Here is a 21,952-nt window from a genome sequence, read left to right as displayed (position 1 = left end):
GGGGAGACATGCAAACTCCACACAGGAAGGCCGGGGCCAGAATCAAACCCACAACCTCTGAACTGTGAGGCGAACGTGTTAACCAGTCAACCACCGTGTCGCCTGCTCGCAAAGCCCAGCGACACAAAAACTGCACAATATCTGAACAAAGTATTTTGTGGTTTTTTTGTTTGTTTAATTGTAGTTGTAAATTGTAACATTATTGGGACCTCAAAATATCCATCCATCCATTATCTGTACCGCTTCTCCTCACAAGGGTCGCGGGGCGTGCTGGAGCCTATCCCAGCTGTCTTTGGGCAGTAGGCGGGGGACACCCTGAATTGGTTGCCAGCCAATCACAGGGCACACAGAGACAAACATCCGCACTCACAATCACACGTAGGGGCAATTTAGAGTATCCAATCAACTTACCATGCATGTTTTTGGAATGTGGGAGGAAACCGGAGTACCCGGAGAAAACCCACGCAGGCACGGGGAGAACATGCAAACTCCACACAGGGAGGCCGGAGCCGGGATCGAACCCACGACCTCTGAACTGTGAGGCGGACGTGCTAACCAGTCGACCACCGTGCCGCCGGACCTCAAAATATTAAAATAAAATTATATAGTCACTGTCGGCTGAAAATCTCCAAAAAGTCCAAATATGTTCAAATAAATTTTTTTTCATCATAAATCAATTGTCATTTTCCGTCCTTACATCGTCTGTAAGTTGTATGCAATTCTAGCCAATTTAAAGCGGTGAAAATAGCAAATAGTCAAATAAAGCACAATTTCATGGGTGTGTGCAACACAATATGCTCTCCGTTTTCTGAATGCAGCTTTATTTTGTTTTGTGTGGTTTTTTTTTTAGACAATAACGAGTGAAAATAGTACGGTTCGCTGGATTACGTTGGCTTGTTTAATATGGCGCAATGGAATGCTTCGTTGCAAAAATCCCCCTGTCGTGTGTGTCGTGAGTCTCCATTTCATTTTAATATGCACCTTAGACGTGGGTATTTAGATCATTGTTTTATTTACTGCATCACTAATGGCTTTAAACCTGAAAGAAGGCATTTTGTGAAGGCGTTGGAGCCAAAATGAAAATGTATTGTATTGGCTAGGTGTGTTTGCTGGTGTGACATTTCAAAGGCTGGGGGCACGATGAGCGCAGACTTTGAAGTACCGGTACTCGGATGTCGCAGGTCGGGCTGTGCAATTAATTGAAATTCAATTACAATTTCGATTATTACACTCCACGTTTACAAAATCGTCATAACCATAAAAAAATGATTATTAATCCTAATTTTGAGTTGTGAGATACTCCGCCGCGCTGCCCTCTAGCTAGCTAGCCAGCCAGCCAGCCAGCCCGTTTAAATTTCTTGTGTAGTCAATAATATAAAGTCAAATTTTGGTGATTATTTTTGTTTCAAATTGCTTCAAATGCAATTTGCAAACATTTTATTGATCATTATCGTAATACAATTTATATATGGCCTACTGTAATTTAGAAATATTGTATAGATTACTAGTATGTAACAGTCAACATTTAAATTAGTTTGACCCAATCAGCATATTAGATTTATAATTTATCAGAATCAAATTACTTTAACTTTGTTTACTATGTGTAAATATTACTTTAAAAACAAAACAAAAAAGACTCCAGACAAAGGTCTAAATGTATAGATGAATGAATAGCAGTTTACTACTTTGGCAATTTATAAGTGCATAGCAAGTTAACTCCAATGCACTGTTTGGAAACCATACTTGAATTCATACATTTGTGCTTTTTAAATTTTTAAAAATAATTAATTTAATAAATGTTGTTGGGTCCAAAAGGAGCTTAAATTATTATAGTGTCAAAGAATGTTGCCTTAATATTTTTTACATGTTTAAACCTGTTCTTGTTTTGTAGCAAAAAATAAATCATCGTTTGAATAATCGTGATTTCAATTACTACGCAAATAATCGTGATCCATATTTTTTTCATAATCAAGCAGCCCTAGTCGCTGGCACAGTTTTTAAACTCTTTTCATCAATTCAAGCGTCAAATTACCGATTTAATGTATTTTGTAGGTGGTGTGGACGTGAGTGTGCAATAAGGTATTATACAACTTGAACGAAGCGGTGCCTGTGAACTCAAACAAGCTGACGTTTTTTTGGGTGGTTAATGTCAATAAGTGTTTGCGGCTCCCAGGGCTTTTGTTTTCCGCGGAAACCGGGTCAAAATGGCTCTTTGACTGTTAAAGTTTGCCGACCCTTGAACTCATCTACAGTATAGATAGCAAAAGGACTAGATGAGGGATTATGACAAATAGAAGTATAAATAATATGATGTAGTGTGTGAACTCTGGAGCTTGACATGAGTGTATAATATGGAAGACAGGATATATAGCAGCTGAGAATGAGGAGGTAATTTGTGCTGTACTAAACTTACACATCCCCAAATTGCTAGTCCTTCAACACTGTTATTCTGATAAGGCAATATCGAGCAAAGAAGGAGGAGATTTTTCATCTGAGATGATTCATGAGAATGGGAAGAGGTGGTTAGCACGATGGGAGGATCCTATGTAGTGGAGGGCCGTCTGACTCTCGATGATTAAGGCAGAGCTGGTTGGTGGTAGTGACTGTCCATTTGTGACTGACTTGAATCTCGCCAGACTCCCTGCTCGCATTTGCGGCTTCTTAACATCCAACTCGGCATCAGCGAACGTCAATCTTTGGTGAAGAGATCGCACATGGGCCACACGGGCTGTCTTGTAGCCAGGAAACCAGAGTCGCGCTGCGTACATTGAATCAGGAAGTACAAAAAGAAAAATTGTTGAAAGGACTCGCGAGCATTTGACTGCTCTCCTCTATGGCTCCAGACTGCCCCTAAAATTTTTGCCCTTAAAATATGAGACAGTGCGAGTAATTATTTTATCCGCTCGTACCAAGTGCCTCCGGTAAGATCTTTTTTTTTTGTTTTTTTGATTAAGTATTTTGTGCTGCTGACACACTTCTGCGCCACACTGGATCAAAAGACGTTCATCACATAACTCCGGCATAAACAGGATGTTGTGACGTAATAAAAATAACACAACAGGCACACGCCCACGGTCATGCACACGCCTGGTGGCAAGACTTAAATGGGCATTAGCCTCATACCACTAGCCACGGCTAACCCCTTCTTTGCCTGATTCATGCAAGCGGCAGCAGGACCACAAAATATATCAGGGCAGCAATGCAAAGTGATGCTTTGTCGTCAGATTAAAACGCAACAACTTAGTTTATTATTTGTAGATGTTTTAGGACACCATCAACATCAAAACACTTTACGGCACTTACTCATACCTGTCAAGTTATACACTTTCGACATAATCTGTACAGGTGGGAACACTTTTTTAAACATGTACGCCGTACATCGCAAATCTGTACGGACAATATCAATTTTATCAGTGTTATCCGTTCCTGTTTTTGTCGCCTAACCGCAGTCGGGAAACGCAGGAAAGGGTCTCTGCTTTCTCCAAGGCCGGAATTTTCAGTTATGGGGCGAATTAGGGGTGGGCGATATGACGATATTAGATCGTTAAGCGATTCAACATGTTCACGATCTCATAAAGCCGTAAGATCGTTTGATCGTCTACATGGCACATTCTATACAGTTTAGGTCGATGGCGGCGCAAAGCCGCTGACGCGTATACCCGGCCAACCAATCACAGCACGCACAGTGCACCGTACGTGACACTCCCCGTCTCCCTGTTTGTTTGTATACAGCGGGGAGCTATAGCGAAAAGTCACCATGAAGCAGAGTTGGTCCCGAAAAGAAACTCCACATCCACAGTGTCGATTTGGGTTGGCTTTTCCTCGGAGGAGAAAGCGCAAACCAGTTGTTTGCAAAGTTTGCAGAGTTTCGGTTTGGACGTCAGCGCCGACAGCCAAAGCAAACGGAGATCAGACCATTGGTAGCCGTAGGCAGCCGCTAGCTCCAAGCTAACGCAACCCACGGTAACACAGCCATTTAACAAGAGCACTCCATATGAACAAAACAAGCAAGCAGTGTAAAGAACTGAGGCAGTGACTTATTACCTTGCTGAAGACATGATTCCCATTAAAACAGTGGAAAACGAGGGCTTTAAAAGACTCTTCAAAGTACTAGACCTGTGTTACGAGCTGTTTTTATGTTTACATTGTTACCTTCTATGTTTACATTCACTGCACATCTTAATAAAAATTGTCACTATTCAAATTAAAACCTGTTCAGAAAGCTTAGCTGACTTAAAATGATTTTTTTTTTCTTTTAGAGTTTCATACACATTTTAAATATGTTTTATTTTGTTTAACATGAGGAAATGGTCAGAAATGTGTCATGTCATGTCATGTCATCTTCCAAACCGCTTATCCTATACAGGGTCGCGGGGAATTGCTGGAGCCTATCCCAGCCGTCAATGGGCGAAGGCAGACTACACCCCGAACTGGTCGCCAGCCCGTCGCAGGGCATTGTCAGAAATGTGCAAATTAGTATTAAAAAAACGCTGTAAAAAAAGAATCGTGATAAAATTGTGATTTTATTTTTAAAAAATCGTGATCTGATATTTTTGCCAGATCGCCCACCCCTAAGGCGAATGTGAAAAACTACTTTGTGAGGCATTTTACCATGTGCGCCCTTACATTTTCTGCCAGCAGTCCTAAAATTTTAGTTTAGGTGCTACTGTGCTCCTAGTAAAAAAAAAAGTCTGGAGCCCTGCTCTTGGCTGATCATCCCCAACCCCACAACCAGCAACTCATTCCCCCCGGCACACCCCGACTATGCTGTAGCATCATTCTGGACTCAGAGAAGTGCAGGTCATGCTGTTGCCAAGGATGCCATCCCATTTCCATTACAGGTGGCATATCCGCTTTGTTCTGTTGTCAAGTCACAACAATGGTGAAGAATCTGTCAGGTGATTGTGGTGTTTTGGCCGATGAAAGCGGTAAAAAAGTTGGGGTTTACTCAACACATGATTCTGTCAATGATAAGACCCATATCTGATAAATTGTATTTCATTCTGTTCTACTAGTTTTCTTAAACCTAATCAAAACGTATTTCACAATTATTATCAAGTATGATATAAACTAGGAATGTTCCGATCAGGGCGGCACGGTGTTCAACTGGTTAGCACGTCCGCCTCACAGTTCAGAGGTCGTGGGTTCGATCATGGGACACTAAATTGTCCCTAGGTGTGATTGTGAGTGTGGAAGTTTGTTTGTTTCTGTGTGCCCTGCGATTGGCTGGCAAAACCAATTCAGGGTGTCCCCCGCCTACTGCCCGAAAACAGCTGGGATAGGCTCCAGCACGCCCCGCGACCCTTGTGAGGAGAAGCGGTATAGATAATGGATGGCTGGATGGATGTTCCGATCAGGTTTTATGACACCGATACCGATCATGCATGATTGAGACCGGCCGATACTGATACAGATTCCGATCACATGGAATATCTGTATATTTTTCCATTTATTTATGGTGACTGCTATTATGCAATATTATCTGAAAAAAACAGATAATTTTTTAACGTAATTTTGACAAAATGTATATATTTTCAAAAGCATGAAGAAATACAAAACCGTTGCTGGCACAATACAACAATTTCTCAGTCACAAAAATAACTGAAAAACTTAAATTTACCAGCTTTTAGTAACACATTTTTTAACAGATCAAAATAATCAGCAGGTCGACTGGTTAGCACGTCCGCCTCACAGTTCAGAGGTCGTGGGTTCAATCCGGCCTCCGGCCTCCCTGTGTGGAGTTTGCATGTTCTCCCCGTGCCTGCGCGGGTTTTCTCCGGGTACTCCGGTTTTCTCCCACATTCCAAAAACATGCAAGGTAAGTTGATTGGACACTCTAAATTGCCCCTAGGTGTGATTGTGAGTGCGGATGTTTGTCTTTGTGTGCCCTGCGATTGGCTGGCAACCAATTCAGGGTGTCCCCCTTCTACTGCTCAAAGACAGCTGGGATAGGCTCCAGCACGCCCCGCGACCCTTGTGAGGATAAGCGGCATCGATAATGGATGGATGAATAATCAGCAGTCTCAAAAGAATTATGCAAAAAGTCAAATAATAACATGCCACCTAAACATTGTATGGTTCAGAATATAATTAAAGTAGAAAAAATGAACACATGCAGGCTTCACTAGAATAAACTATTCAATGAGTTCCTAAATTGAAACGATTTAGGAAAGTTATTGTCTTGTGCATAGACAAACTATCTTTGTGGATTTGTCAACGAGAAAAAAGTCACTGTTAATCTTTTTGTGAATTATAAAATATTATAGTGGGTCTGTTGCCCACAAGTGACCTACAATGCATCTCCCTGTGGCAACAATGCCACTTATACTGCGCTGTGTCCGCCTTGACTTTATTCAATGCGGTGAGCATCGTAAACTCACCGTTGTCTCCCAATTGCTTGTTCTTCAAATGTCAGATTAAGTTGGTTGTGTTGAAACTTTTGGCCATGCTCCCCTCCGTGAGGTACCTTTTCATGGCATATACAGTATTACAAGACGCAAACTCAACCCAGCAGACAATGTTACGTTCACACCAACTGCAGTCGGAGCGTTTCTGGCGGTGCGTTTCAATTGAAGTCAATGTAGTTCGCGCGGGCGGGCGCAATTGCTGCGGCGTGGCATGAATGATGCTTTTGGAGCAGTGGGACGTCGTTGCGTATTAAACTAGGGTTGGGCGGATCGAACCAAATATCAATATTATCGATACTAAGCAAGTACTTGGATCGGATCGATAATATTGTCCTGAGATCGATAGTTCACTCAAAGCGCCGCTTCTCCCACCCTCTCTCTCTCTCGCCCAGCGCCTCCTGCTACTCTCTGAGTGAGTGACTCAGGCACACTTTTAGCCCCTCCCTGGCAGAGAGGGTGACTGAAGAGTGAGAGAGCAGCCGGAACCTCAAGTAATGGCAGAGCCAAACAAGAAGCGGAGCACGGTGTGGATTTTTTTTTTTTTACATCAACAGAAAAGGACAGTGCCAAGTGTGATTTGTGTAATAAAGTGCTCCGCTACTTTGGTAACACCACAAATTTACACAAACATATGAAAAAAAGCTCACCCTACAGAGAGCAACGAGCTACGAGTTGAGGGAGGAGGAGGCAGGGGGAAATCCCCAAGCCAGAACACCCCCACGGACACAGAGACAATGTAAAGGCTTTGATCGAATATTCCGATCACGTAATTTTTCACGAAAATCGGCCGATCATGCCCGATCGAACGGAGCATCCCTAATATAAATAATACCGTTTGTTAAATGTATTAGATGCAAATTGTGCTGTGCTGAGCTGTGAAAAACCCCACAGTTTATAGTTTCTCGTTTTATCTTGTGTTGTTTCCATGTCCGTAAACTGCATGTGTGGGAAGGATGAAAAGAAAACAAAATTATGATTTGTGCTAAAAAAATAATAATATTAATAAAACGAATGCGTACTTTTGGAGAGTAAATGATGAAAAAAATTTCAGGATACGAAAAGGTAAACGTATGGGGTGATACTCGCAGTATGGGCTGCTGCTAGCAGTACGGGCTGCGACTCGCAGCTCCGGAGTGTCCTGAACGCAACATACTCATAGCTGCTCTGCCATTGGCTAGCCTAGCATCTTCCTAGCATCCCATTGGCTAAGAGGGACCTCTTCCGTATGTCTCTATGTGTGTGGATAGATAGGTAAATAGATAGATAGATGCAGCGTCCTCGCCATTCGCCCCTCAGGCCATGAGGTCTCCCGATAGTTTTACGTGAATTAGGAACGAGGAAAAGTAAAAAAAAAAAAAGGGAGAAAATCGGTTTTTTTTGTCCATACAAACAAAGCAAGAGATAATACAAAAGTATGAAAGGGGGATGCGTTTGTTTATTCTCGCCAAAGAATATGACCGTAGTGTATCGGCAGTCGCCACATTATCAAATCAGTTGTTTACAAAACGCCAGGCAAAAACCACTTCTGAGAGAGAACATGAACCAAAGAGGGCTAAAAGCGATGAAGACAGCAATTCAAAGGTAAACGACCATTATTTTTATTCCTTACTCTATTCTTTGTTTTTTTACATTATGCACAACTCTAATTTATTGTGCAATAATCTAATTGAAACATGTATTTGCTACATGTTTTCATGCATTTTTATGCTTTATAAAACATTTATGTCTGAATATTGGGGGGCTTGGAACGGATTAGGGCATGTACATGGAAAACGCGTCTCTACTTACAAAATTTTCTACTTAAGAAATTTCTTCCAGAACCAATAATTTCGTAAGTCGAGGTACCACTGTATTAACAAAAATGAGGATAAACAAATTTTGAAAAGTCCAAAACTCAAAGTAGCAAAGAAACACTAAGAATCAAAACAACCTGACAGCGACAATGCGGATCAACAAGGACAGAACAAAAACTAGGAATTTAAATACAAGCATACTGACAAGACACCGGGAAACACAAGGACAAGAAACAAAAGGTAGGAGGGAGCTGATTGGCTAACACAAAGGAATGCAGACAGGTGGACACAATCATTGACGAGACAGACACAGAAATACTGAGAAAACAAAACTAAAAAAGCCCAAACATAACAGTGTCGACTATGAAAAAACATATCCGTCTCTCTCTCTATAAATTAGGTGAAACAAGTGGATTGATCGATAATACGATAGCTGGATGATATTCGCTCTGACATTTAGCGACCTTTTTAAACATGGGTTTGTTTGTTTGTTTGTTTTTAACTCTTAGTTTGAAGCATCTTGATAAGGTTTTCCCTGAATGTTCTTTTCTGAGATAGCTGTCCACCAACAAAAGAGCTGAGAACCGTTTTGTGAAAAGCAAATAACGTATTCAGGCTGTATTCACTCTGGCCAGTATTACCCCACGTCGCTTGCATAAAATAACTTGTATTTATACATTAAGGAGAAAAAAATGAAATTGCTTGCACCAATTTCCCCTCCTGCTGGCTGCATTCCTCTTGCCTTTTACACTGCCTATTATTGCTGCACTTGCTAGGAAATTCTTTATTGTAACTTTCAGATGCAAATGAGAAGCGTTCTCTCTGCCCCGCTGACAGCTGTGAAGCTTGCTATATTACTTCCTATAATTGCTACTAATTGTTAGTCTCAAGGCAGGATTTAGCAGAGCACAAACTGCTGCTATTGCAACTGTGGAGACTGGTTATCACATGTTTAGGATGGCATATTGTCTTTTGAGTCTGGTGTGTATACTGTATGTCTCTCTATAGTAGCTGAGAATGTTTGTTTACTTTACCGCAGAGGTGTGTATTGGGGCTAAGGTCTTCATTAGGATGGAGGCCTTTATTTAATACATTTTTATAATGCTAATAACGAATGTTTCATACTTTTTCCACTGACTCTACTTAATCAGAAACATTACAATATTGTATCAAAGTCTAAATCGTGAATTCGCAATTGTGATAAAGCACATAATCTAAATGTAATTAACTTGATTCCATATTTTTGTAATTATATTAATTATATATTAATTATTAATGTTGTTTATTTTAAGATTTACATTAATTATTAGCCTGTAGCGTCTATAGCAGTGATTCACAACCAACGTGTCATGGCACTCTCATGTAGTACTGCAACAGTGAATCGGTAATATTGATTAAAAAATTCCTGAGGGCTCTTCAATCCAACCCACTTTACCAATATAGCACCTTTTAAAAACAATACAGTTACCATGTGCTTTACAGAGTATCTGGTTATGCAACCACAAACATCAATTAAATGATACAAAGTCAACCCAAACATACTCTTTTCAAGAATACATTCTATGCAAGCCCACTAGTTGAAACAAGGCATTCTGATAAATATTGCGTTTGTGGAATAAGAGTTAATCCACCCATTTTTTGCAATCTCTGGCGGCGGCCATTTTGTCACCTCTGTCGACTGAAAATGACATCACAACTGCTCAGGGCTCAGGTAACGACCAATCACGGCTGACCTGTTTTCTGAAGCAGAGCAGTGATTAGTCGTTAAAAGCCAGAGAATAAAAGTGGATCTTAAGACGAAACTTAAAACACTCCACTGTGGAAGACTTATTTATGAAACATGTTTGTCTTATATATAATTATAATTATATATAATTAGTATAAGTATAATTCTATCACTCCTGACCCCAGATATTTTTGACCATCTTAGCAAAAGTTTGACCCTGGTTTATTGGTACCTCTATATTTCTCTTTTCTTGTCAGGATGTCGAGATACGGACCAATGCAGCTCTTTACCTGCCCCAAATCAACGAGCTGTTGAACAGAGTTCCCCGGCAGATGTTGCTCCTATTGAAGACCAATGATCTACTGAGAGGAATTGAAACCACTCTACAGACCAGAGCGTCATCGTCCTCTTTCATCAATATGTCACGCTCCTGCATTCGTGCTTTGGCCAGGTACAACTAAAAATCTCACAGGAAACAAAGTTGCAATATTCCTATATATTCTGTGGATAGGCACGTGTCCTATCTTATAATGTTGGTACAATCAATACGCATGGAAAAAAACAAGTATGCAAGTGAACTTAATGTTTCTGTCAATTTAGTTTTTGTGGCAGCAGTTACTGGGGTTATTTTGGCCCATTTGTTGTCCAAATATCTAAACCAATGGCTGGGTTCTGTTCCGGAGTTGGCGCTCAAACCTTACTCTAGTCTTTCTTTTAGAGGTTAACGTCAATGTGAGATACTGTACTAGTAAGTAGGGCTGAACGATTTATCATTGTGGGGCCAAAATTGCGATCTCAGATGACGCGATTTCGAGATCGCCAAAGATGCGGTTTCTTTAAAGGGCACTCACCCCCCTCCCTCACCATTAGTGGCATGCTACTGTGGGCAGGTCCAGCGCTGAAATGGTTAAAAAAAAACGTCCTACTACACGCTGTCGCCCGTACTCCCGAAAGTCATTTCGTTCGCGGCTGCTTGAATGGTAGGCGCTAAGATAGCGTGCCCTGTAGCAGCACTGTCTTTATTTGTACTATATGTAAGTCCATGCAAAGCAGCAACGAGCTGCATGCTCCGCATCATGTCCTCAGTTGTGACAGATAAACAACCCCCTAACAAGTAGCGTTTTCACCACAGAGGCGAACGAGTGGTCGCTAAGTGTGCTAATTGCTAAAGTGAAATGCAGAGTCGAGAATAGCAAAATAAGTGCATAGGTGTACAGTAGACTTTTTACTGAAGCTTGACTAGAACCGCGTAAGGGTGGAGAACAAGCAGTTATGAACAGAAATGTTGTATTACAATCAGCACGTATCTGGACAAAAAATAAGGCGAGGGCTACATTAGCAATTTAGCACACGCTGTAAGACTGGCAGGAACGATGGCATAAATAACCCAATCACAAATATTCTCATGATTTTTACCCTCACCATTACTGTTAGGTCCAAGATTCAAATAATACCAAGATATGCCACACCGCTAAGCCCTCAGTCTCTGTTTGAAGCAGTTAAGTCTCTAGCAAAAATATGGGAAAAATGTTGACTTATGTACAAAGAACATGTACATTAGCACAAAATGTAAAACATTTTGTTGTTAAATAATGATTTTTATACACATAAATGCGTATTTATACTTGATGGCAAGTAGTACAGTAATACTTGAACCACTTAAAAACTTGAAAAAGGACTGCCCCCCTCACAAAACCTCTTTCGTGTCCTGCTTGTGCTGCACAAATTATTTTTTTTCAGATAACATTTAATGACAAATTACTGGCAAAAAGTTCCTTTTATAAAGAACACAATGTGTTGTAAAGTGTGGACCCAATCAAACATCAACCTGTTTAAGATTAGAATTTATTTTCTCTATAAGAACTCAGGGAAATCTGAATCAACTCCACACAATCTTTAGCCATAAAAAAAAAAAAACATACATACAACAAACAGTTCTTATGGAACAATACTTGACAATGAATTAGGGATGCACGATAACCCACCAGTACGGTAACCAATAATTTCCTGCTTCTCCAAGCCCATACCGATAACCGATAAAGATTTCAATCCTGTTTCCAAGTCAGAGGTTGATAAAAAAAAAAAAAGTGGTCAGTGATATTGTGCAGTTGTGCAGATAATGTTTAGCTACTTTCTGAGTTCTTGTCAATTCAGACGGTGAAACAATGAGCAATCTCAAAAGCTCTGATGTGTATCAGTACCTATTAATAAAGTTGGTTGTGTTTTGTTACCACCCCACTAGTGTTTGATATATATTTAATAGTAATGCTTGAAAAAAATGTATTACTAACAAATAGAGCTAGGTTTAAAAAACGGTTTACCAATTTTCCTTTTCATAGCCCGATATCAATTCATAAAACCATAAATCGAATGTAAATCGATAATGTATCCCACATAAAATGTATGGTTGGAAAACCTGTGTATGCTATTTAGAGGTCATGTCATGTCATCTTCCAAACCGCTTATCCTATATAGGCTCGCGGGGAGTAGCTGGAGCCTATCCCAGCCGTCAATGGGCGAAGGCAGACTACACCCCGAACTGGTCGCCAGCCAGTCGCAGGGCACACATAGACACTGTCACTGAGCGGGAATCGATCCCACGCTGCCCGCACACAACTCAGGCATGTGTACCACTACACTATCAGCGGACATGCTATTTAGAGGTAATACTCCATATACCTCTAATACATGGTCAAGGAGACGCATCGTGATCAGATGATGGCATCTCCCGTGAAAATCATATAAAATTGTGAATAACACTCATATCAGTATCTAATGAGTTTTTTTGTTCAGGGCTTTTCCTGCATTCAAAATTGCGAGGCGGCCGCCTCCAGCTAATTTGGTGCCTGCCTCCAGCCAGAGCGATTGATATTGCTCAACACAGTATGATTGATGTCTGCAGCAGCAACGTATTTTAACTGCAGTTGCAGCGTTCGCCACTATTGAGGCGCCATATCAGACCTGGCCAACCCACGTCTCACGGCTCGTCTTGTCTTAAAAGATATGTAAGAACACACTGAAACTACCTGGGTAGTAGCAGAACAATCGGAACAGTGTACACACACACATTTGCACAACATTTTTCAATTTTTAGCTGTTCATTGAAGAGCTCTATTTAAGTTTCCGTTAAAAATCCTCTTAAATTTTGTTTGCCACATTGTGTTGTGACGGCAATAAATTCATGCTGTTTAACTTCCCATGATGCTCTTCTTGGGAGCCATATTGATAATTAATATCCAGTTCGTTTTTTTTTTCTTTTTCCTTGTTTCAATTCAAGTGACACTCCAATGCATGTTCACTTTTTTATTTTGTCACACTTATCAGAAATCTAGGCGGCCGCTATTATAATTGTGATCGGAAGAAGCATGTGGCTGAAAGTGGAACTTTAGCTGCGCACACACAACCGCTTTCGATCAACGCGGAGCAGACATCAAGTTTTATATGTTTTTGGGGAGCGTTTACAGCAACAGTAACCTTTAAAGTGGAAGTCAACCCAAACATATTTTTTCAAGAATATGTTCTATGCAGGCCCACTAATTGAAACACGGCATTCTGATTAATATTGTGTTTGTGGAATATGAGTTAAGAAGCAGAATTCACTCGTTTTTAGCCATCTAAGGGGGCGGCCATTTTGTCACTTCTGTCCACTGAAAATGACATCGAAGTTGCTCAGGGCTCTGATAACGGCCATTCATGGCTCAGCTTCAGAAAACAGGTGAGCCATGATTGGTTGCTATCTGAGCCCTGAGCAACTGTGATGTCATTTTAAGTTAACAGAAGTGACAAAATGGCTGCCCCCAGAGATGGCTAAAAATGGTTGGATTAACTCTTAACCCATTAAAGCCATAAGCCCCTCGTGAGACATCTTTCTAAAACCTATGGTCATCTTTGGAGTCACCCTTGAAAACCTGACATTTTCGCCACCTACAAAATAATTAATATCTCAGCCCCTGTCACAGATAGAAACATAATTCCCCAAAATTTGAGATCTTAAACATGTGGCTTTCACACAAGCAAAAGTTCATTAATCTTGACTCTTTCAATCAAAGATGCAAGTGAACCACTATTTCTAATTTAAAAGAAAATCGAGTGATAATTACCATGCTGTATTCTCTTACAAAGACGTTGAAACATATCTTAACCATACATCACGTTTGGATGGTTTCACAGCTTTAAAGTCCGCGAGCGTGTCGTCTATATCACTGCCGTGACTTATATCAGAGCTCCAGCAATCAACTGTGCCTCCATTACTCCTCGAAAAAATTCTGGATATCCTCTGACAACTCACGAGACCGTCACATGTATATTCTGATGCATTTCATTGGCTAAGAGACCAAGAATTGGATTTAAAAAAGAAAATGACGAATGCGCTCTCGGGCTTTAAAGGGAGAAACACGCAACAGCGCTCCCGGCTTTAGTGGTAGAAACGCGGTTATGCGCTCCCGTCCTCAATGTGTTAATCCACAAACGCAATATTTATCAGAATGCCTTGTTTCAACTAGTGGCCCTGCATAGAACATATTCTTGAAAAAAAATGTTTGTTTTGACTTCCCCTTCATTCTGAGGTCTAATTAAGAGTAATTTTTTAAAAAAAAAGGACAACCATTGCACTTAGTTACGCAGAGCCAATGAAGTAGCGCGAGAAGCACAGATCTCTTTTACTCCTGCACACTCACAATTCAGAAAGAAGTGCTTCGGAACCGAAACGTGGTATAGTTTTGATTTCACGTGAACCGTACCGTCCTCTGTATAAATCCCTAACTGCAGAGCCACTGTATTTATCAAACATTTAACTTTATCCGAAGTGTCTCTTGATGTGGACTCACATGACATAACATACGCAGTGGCTCTATGGACGACGCTAGTTTGCAGAGCTGGGCAGTCTGTCCCTGGGCCGGACCGGTCGGACCCTCTGGCCCGGCAGGATGCCCATTTTGGGGTGGGGGGTGGGGGCTGACAAATTTTAAAAAACGTCTGGACTAAGCATGGCCGGAAGTGGATTTTAGTCCGGCCCACTAATCGGCCCTCATGCGTGTGACGTGCTCGCGAGGCGGCCAAAGTTCTCAGCCTACTCGGTGAAAGGCTTCTTTTTAGGCTTCTTTCTACTCCCGCAACGGCGAGAGCAACAACTGCCGCATTGATTCACATGACCGAAGCATTGTGCTGTTGGCGACAGGTCTGCAACACATGCCACGCACACATCAGGAATTGTTGCTGCTATGATCGGTCCATTATGTCACATGTTGCAACGACATACAGTTTCCCACACGGAGGAGAGAATGCACCACGCAGCTCGTTGCTGCTACAAAGCAAACTAGTTTGGCAGCGGCATATGTGTAAAAATAAGATACTCACCCACGTTCCCCCTTACCCGCCACCTTCCCGATCGTTTTCGCAATAAAATTAAATGCATTGTCTAGTCATCAACCCATTATGGTTGTAGCAGGCACGATATCCATTGTTGTCACTATCTTTTTGAAGTGACGCCCGACTTGGAACGTAACTGTTTCAAAACAACTTGTGTCCATGAGTATAGTCAAGCTGCGCGCAGCACTCAGGGCTGATGCCAACACATCAAGGTGGAGTTCATGCACTTCTTCTGTTTCATCTTCCCTACTTCCGGAAATACACCGTAACAAACCTGCTGTGTATAGTGGTTTGCTGGTATGCTTTTATTTTGAAGGCCGGGAAGTGTGGAAAATAAATAACTTGTTGAATGTAACTTCTGGCCGTCTGTTGGACCCAAATAATTATACAATACGACAAATCCAACCCGGGGGCTCGCAATGCAAGTAAGCGCACGCAGTTGGGTAAGTACTATTGGTGCCTTTGAAGCATGTTTGAAGCGTGTCCACAGCGGGTTTGAATTGTAAATTAGCCAGCTAATGATCTTTAAAAAGCCTCTACCGTTCAGCATCCCTCCCGCGGCAACGTCAATTACGGACGCTTTTTCTTTTTTGGGGTCGGGGGGGCGGAACGGGGCGGGGGCCAACAATGTTTTTGAATATGGCCGGAGGGTCGCGGCCGGAAGGGTACCCAAGTCAAGGGTGGATGGTCGCGGCCGGACCACCAAAAAAGGGTCAAGTGCCCAGCTCTGCTAGTTTGGCTAGCTCGCAGGATCATTACCTTGTTAGCTCACTGGCTCGTTAGCTTGTGGGCTAGCGTACGTAATTAACAGTTGACATCCCATTGAGTGTCTCTGTCCTGTGGACCGGTGCATGCCTCGCGGGGTGTGTCTGTAAAGAGTTGGATGGCCCCAACAGTGCTGGACTGTTGGAGAACAAATTTCTCACAGACACTTTATAGAAATCCTTGTTCAGCTCACAAATAATTTCACGCTTAACGGCTGGGCAGGATGTCCAGAGATCCAAATATTTGTATACAAATAGGGTTGCCAACCGTCCCTTGAAAAACGGAATCATCCCGTATTTAGGAACGTAAGTACACGCCCCATATTGAGTTCTAAAGGGACGCACTTTGTCCTGTAATATCATCTGTAGTCTGAGTAAAAAATAATCTCTAAAATGTCGATGGAATGAATGAACAACAGTTCCCTTTATATGACAACTTACGGTGACGGTCCTAGGCCCTCCGCTGCTCTGTGACCAATTAGCTGACAGCATATTCGTGCATATCAGGATACAGAATCCTCTTATCTTATTGATCGAGCTAATGTCGCTTGCCAAAGTAGATAGCGGAAGTCAACAAAACAGCATGGCAAATATGTTGTCCACCAGGCAACGCCAGAAATAGATATGGCATGTAATGAATGATTTGTTTTTTTTAACCCTCCGATCAAGGTTAATATGGGAATGTGCAGTGAATGTCAGCACTGTATGGACAAACAACATATAATACATTTGGGGTGGAATAAACAATTGATTGACAAGTACGTTAAATAGATTAATAATACTTAAAAGTAATAAATTGATGAATGACAGAAATACACACACCGCCTTACATTTGATACAAGTTCAAACAGATATGCATATTTTTTTACTGTGCAGGCAGTCGATATACTACACTAACTATAAATATAGTAAAAAAAAAAAAAAATTGTTTACATTATTTTTCTCTTTTATGAAGAGCAAGTAGACAAATATGTGAAAATGTTCTGCTGAACTAATTAAAGGTGAGCTCATTTTGAGCCTCAACTACGACATGCTCAGCGTTTTACTCTGCAGTAGTCAAAGATGTTTCTGCCGAGGCAGAAAGCTCGTTGCCCTTGGCAACACATAGTGAAAATTCTGATTGGATGACAATACAACCTTCTAAATTATATATTAATGAATATATTTTATATATATGAATTAATTGCAAATATCACTACTTTATCTTGAGGATCGATACTTAAAATTGAGCACTCTGGATCGGAATATCGATATTTTGGTATCGATACGCCCATCCCTAGTTGAAGGCAGTCAGCTCGGCCGTCCCTGCTGATGAGGTGTCCCTTATTCATTTTTCAGGGAGTTGGCAACCTTATATACAAGCGATTGATAAGTTTTACAAACTATGTCCCTTTAATGTGTAAAAACAATATTCTACAATTTGCTTGAACTGCTTGATAATTTGATGTGAATGTATAACCCATGAAGTCAATGCAAATTTCCTTTGAGTCTTCTCAGTTTAACAAAGTAGGACACAAACCTGTTGTTTCATCTTGTTATTTGTATGCTTTGATGTAGAGTGTTTCTAACTTTTGGTTGTTCTTCTGTGCTTTGACCGACAGACACAAAAGAAGTAAGATTCAGTCCAGCAGGAGACGTCTGCAAATCACACTAACAGAGTCCTTCAACCTCTGGAGACTTAGTGTATATGAGTTGTTTCTATGGTTGAAGGGCTCTCTGTTGGGACTTGGGGTTTCTACTCTGCTAGCATTTCTACACTGAGACATGTACAAATCCTACTACTTGTACATTTACACCTTACATCTATCTGCTTGTCTACTTGTCTCATGAATTAGCTAGCGTTATACGGGGTCTGTGTTAATGTTTGTAAATGAAGTAAATACTATATCCAGTCCTATAAATACAGACATATGTCTGATTGTTTGGATCAAACCAGCCATTGGACCATTGATGCAGTACTTGTCAAAACATACCTCAAGATGTTACCGCTATTTGTAAACTCACTGTTTGTGTATCATCAAATGAGTTACTGAGTAACTTTTTCCACTGCACATCACATTCTTCTGTCCATATCATTAAATGCTATTTACCAGAGCTGGGCAGTCTGTCCCTGGGCCGGAACGGTCGGACCCTCCGGCCCGGACGGATGCCCATTTTTGGGGCGGAGGGGAGGGTTGTGACAACTTTTTAAAAAATGGCTGGACGAAGCATGGCCGGAAGTCGATTTTAGTCCGGCCCACTAATCGGCCCTCATGCGTGTGATGTGCTCGCGACGCGGCCAAATTTCATCTCAGCCTCGGTGAAAGGCTTCTTTTAAGGCTTCTTTTAAAACAACTTGTGTCCGGGAGTATATTCAAGATGCATGCACTTTCCTACTTCCGGAAATACGCCGTAGCAGAACTGCTGTGTAGCAGTTTGCTGGCATGCTTTTATTTTGAAGGCCGGGAAGTGTGAAGGAGGGGAATTGTGGAAAATAAGTAACTCTTATTTTAGTTACTCTATAAAGTAATGCTTGCAGACTTGTCGTCTGTTGGACCCAAATAATTATACCATACGACAAAATCAACCCCAGGGCTCGCAATGGAAGTTAGTACACGCAGCTGGGTAAGTACATGAGTAAATGGCGCGTTTGAAGCGTGTCCACAGCGGGTTTGAATAGTAAGTTAGACAGCTCATTGTCTTTAACTAAACCTCTTCCGTTAGCATCCCTCCCGCGGGGGCATCATGCACTTTTTTGGGGGGGTTGGAAAGGGGCGGGGGCCGACAATGATTATGAATATGGCCGGGGGGTCGCGGCCTGAAGGGTACCCAGGTCAAGGGTGGAGGGTCGCGGCCGGTTCACCAAAAAAGGGTCAAGTGCCCAGCTCTGCTATTTACACACACACACAAACGCACACAAATGGCTTTTGCTCAATCATTATTTCTTCTGAACATCAATTTTTTAACCAGAAACATTGTATAAATAGGAGGTTGTTTTAGCTGTGGTGACATTTTACTGTTTGTCAACCGCACGGGGCTGTGATTGCATGCAGTTATATTTTTACAGCAAAGCGGTCACTGTAAGCAGTTTTTGGCCGGTGTATTTTGTAAAAGGTGTATCTTCCTCGGCTTCCATTGAAAAAGATACTCTTGTGCTAATCCATTATATGCTGAGATACAATTACAAAAGAAATCAGCATCCCTCTATATTTCAAAATGTCACTTCTTTCAAAGAGGAAGAAAGAACTGTTTGCTGAATTAGTATCTTACCTACTATAAGAACATAGAGTTTGTATGGCAAAAAGTGAAAGTTCTAGCAGCTGTTATGGTGAAGAATTTACAACATATCATAATAAACACTCACAAACACCAAGTGTTGTCTTTTTGTCAATTTATCCCATGCATGGAAGAAGAGAAGTGGGATAGAGCAATTTGTCAGGGTGCACTACACAAGATCTTGCAATTCCTTTGTGTTGTTTATTTAAGAAGGAAGTCAACCCAACAAAATTCTTTGCAGTAATATGTTCTATGCATCTTCACTACTCTAAATGTGGGATTTTGATTAATAATGCTTTTGTACACTATGAGTTAAGCAGCAAAATCCATCTGTTTTTCGCTATCTCAGGCGGCGGCCATTTGAGATGGATAAAAACGGACAGCAGCAGTGGTGTTAGCCTTTTAGCTTCAGCGGGCTAATGGCTGCCTGCCGATGGAGTCTAATAAAACATTAGTGTCGCTAAATGTAAAAACTCCAGTAAAAGACCAGTCGGCATCAAAATTCATGCGCACATTCCTACTCTTTCCGCTTCTACCTGTATATTTTCAATTTTGTGGGGGTGATAATGGCTTTTCCTCAATGGACCTCACATTTAATGTAAATAAAATCTAACGTATTGTGCCGATTGCTTCTATATTATATTATACCATTGCTGTCCTGTGAAAAACACATGTCCAATTTTGGGGAAAAAAAAAAGGTTCACATTAATGCGATGTCTGTAACGTGGAAACACCAATCACGTAAAAATAAGAACTGAAAAAAAATGGACATACGGTAAGTGTTTTTCACAGGACAGCGACAATATATTATATATAGGTTGTGTGACTATTGTTCACCATTTTCACACACTAGGTGACAACAGAACATGACAAAACAAAACAAGTCAGGACACTCATTGCAATATTACAATGCTTGCCTCCTTACTTCCTGACAGTCTGGCTGAGATGAAAACACGCAGGCTACACCCTGAAAAAAAAGGGGGGCGTCATTAAGATGAGGTGAGTATTATGGGTTAGAGAATGTTACTGCTTACAATTTTTATATACAGACCTATTATATGAGTGCCAACATTCAGCCGAATCAGGTGTCCCTTTAAGGAGGAAATAGCAGTCTGATTAATATTGTGTTTGTGGAATATGAGTTGCCAACCCTTTTTAACCATCTTTTGTCACTTCTGTCGACTGAAAATGACGTCACAACTGCTCAGGGCTCAGGTAACGACCAATCACGACTCAGCTTTAGGAAACAGGTCAGCTGTGATTGGTCATTACCTGTGCCCTGAGCAGTTGTGATGTCATTTTCAGTCGACAGAAGTGACAAAATGGCAACCCTCAGAGATTGCTAAAAATGTGTGGATTAACTCCTATTCCGCAAACGCAATGTTTACCAGAATTCCGGCCCTGTTCCTTTATCTCGTCTCTTTTAGTGTACTTTTGGTTGTGTAGTTTATAGTTTGTTGGTTCCTCTTGTGTCCATATTAAAAAATGTATTCATGTATTTGTGCTTTTGTTCATATACTGTACCTTCATTGTGTTGGTAGGATTTCCCCTCGTGCGCTAATGTTGTTATTTTCTTGTATGAAGACAGCAATTTCTTCTGAATTCTTTTGTTACTGTTATTGTTGCGCTTTCATTATATTTATTTTTTTGTAATTTCATTATCTATTTTATTTCCTTTTGGACCTTTTTCTAGCTTCCATTGTGCTCTGTTCATCCACCTTAGTGTTCTTGTGTTCACTGTGCTTAGTCTTTTCCACGTAAAACGTTTGTAGATGGTTTTTTTTGTTGTTTTTTTGTTATTTATCTTGCTCACATTGTCATGCTCCCTAGGTTGAATAAAATGTTGTTTGTTTGCCCAAAATGGGGTGGTTTTGTTTACACAATCGTAACAAAAAAAAAACATGAATTATACAATTATAATGTTTTTTTTTTTTTTACTCCATCTCAAACTTTGAACAATTCTCACATAGAAACGATAAAACACATCTTAACTCATTTCAGTCCAGGCTTGAAATCAACCATTCCAGTTTTGCATGCTATAATCCCTGAAGCAGAAGCAGCCAATCTCTCACATACACACTCACTCGTCAGGCTGCTGATAATTTCCTTCTCTGTGAGTTTCATCCTGCTGAAGTGCATGATTGCAAAAATATCCAAGAGGACGAAGGTATTTTTTTGACCCACGGTGGACTTCCAATCAGTATAACATGATATTTTCTGATCGCATTTGCAATGCCTCATCAGGTGAGTTGAAATTAGAATGCATTTGTCACACAGGACCTCTTCCAAGATGTTCTCTAGCTGCTATGCTATTTATTTCACCATGATTGTACAAAAATGCAATATAACTTTATTTATATAGCGCATTTCATAACAGCTACAGCTGTAACAAAGCACTTTACATGAACAAAATAGCAATAATACAACAAACACAGTGAAAGAATGTGAGTGTGAATGATTGTCTGTATGTGCCCTGTGATTACCTAGCGACCAGTTCACGTTGTACCTCGTCTCATAGCTGAAGTCATCTGGGTTAGCCCCCAATGTACCCGTGACCCTAGTGAGGATAAGCGTTAAAGAAGATTGATAAATGAATGGATAGAGCTGTTTATAGTCTTGGAGTATGTGCGGGATTAGCAG

At 40.9% G+C, this 21,952-nt stretch overlaps 1 protein-coding gene across 5 annotated transcripts in view; it reads left to right on the top strand.

Annotated features, from left to right (window-relative positions):
• The window catches only part of adck1 (aarF domain containing kinase 1), a 76,081-nt gene extending 56,672 nt beyond the window's left edge, over nucleotides 1–19,409 (top strand). For all 5 annotated transcript variants that reach the window (XM_086050274.1, XM_086050277.1, XM_086050278.1 and 2 more), the window contains 2 exons: nucleotides 10,184–10,377; nucleotides 17,659–19,409. In XM_086050274.1, coding sequence (XP_085906400.1) covers nucleotides 10,184–10,377; nucleotides 17,659–17,818 — 354 coding nt within the window. In that variant the 3' untranslated portion in view covers nucleotides 17,819–19,409. The remainder of the gene's footprint in view (nucleotides 1–10,183; nucleotides 10,378–17,658) is intronic.
• Nucleotides 19,410–21,952: the final 2,543 nt, after the last annotated feature.

Source organism: Filicampus tigris, chromosome 13 (assembly GCF_054856515.1).
Source record: "Filicampus tigris isolate MCC_2025a chromosome 13, RoL_Ftig_1.0, whole genome shotgun sequence".
Classification (NCBI taxonomy): domain Eukaryota; kingdom Metazoa; phylum Chordata; class Actinopteri; order Syngnathiformes; family Syngnathidae; genus Filicampus; species Filicampus tigris.
This window is presented reverse-complemented; position numbering and strand designations above follow the sequence as displayed.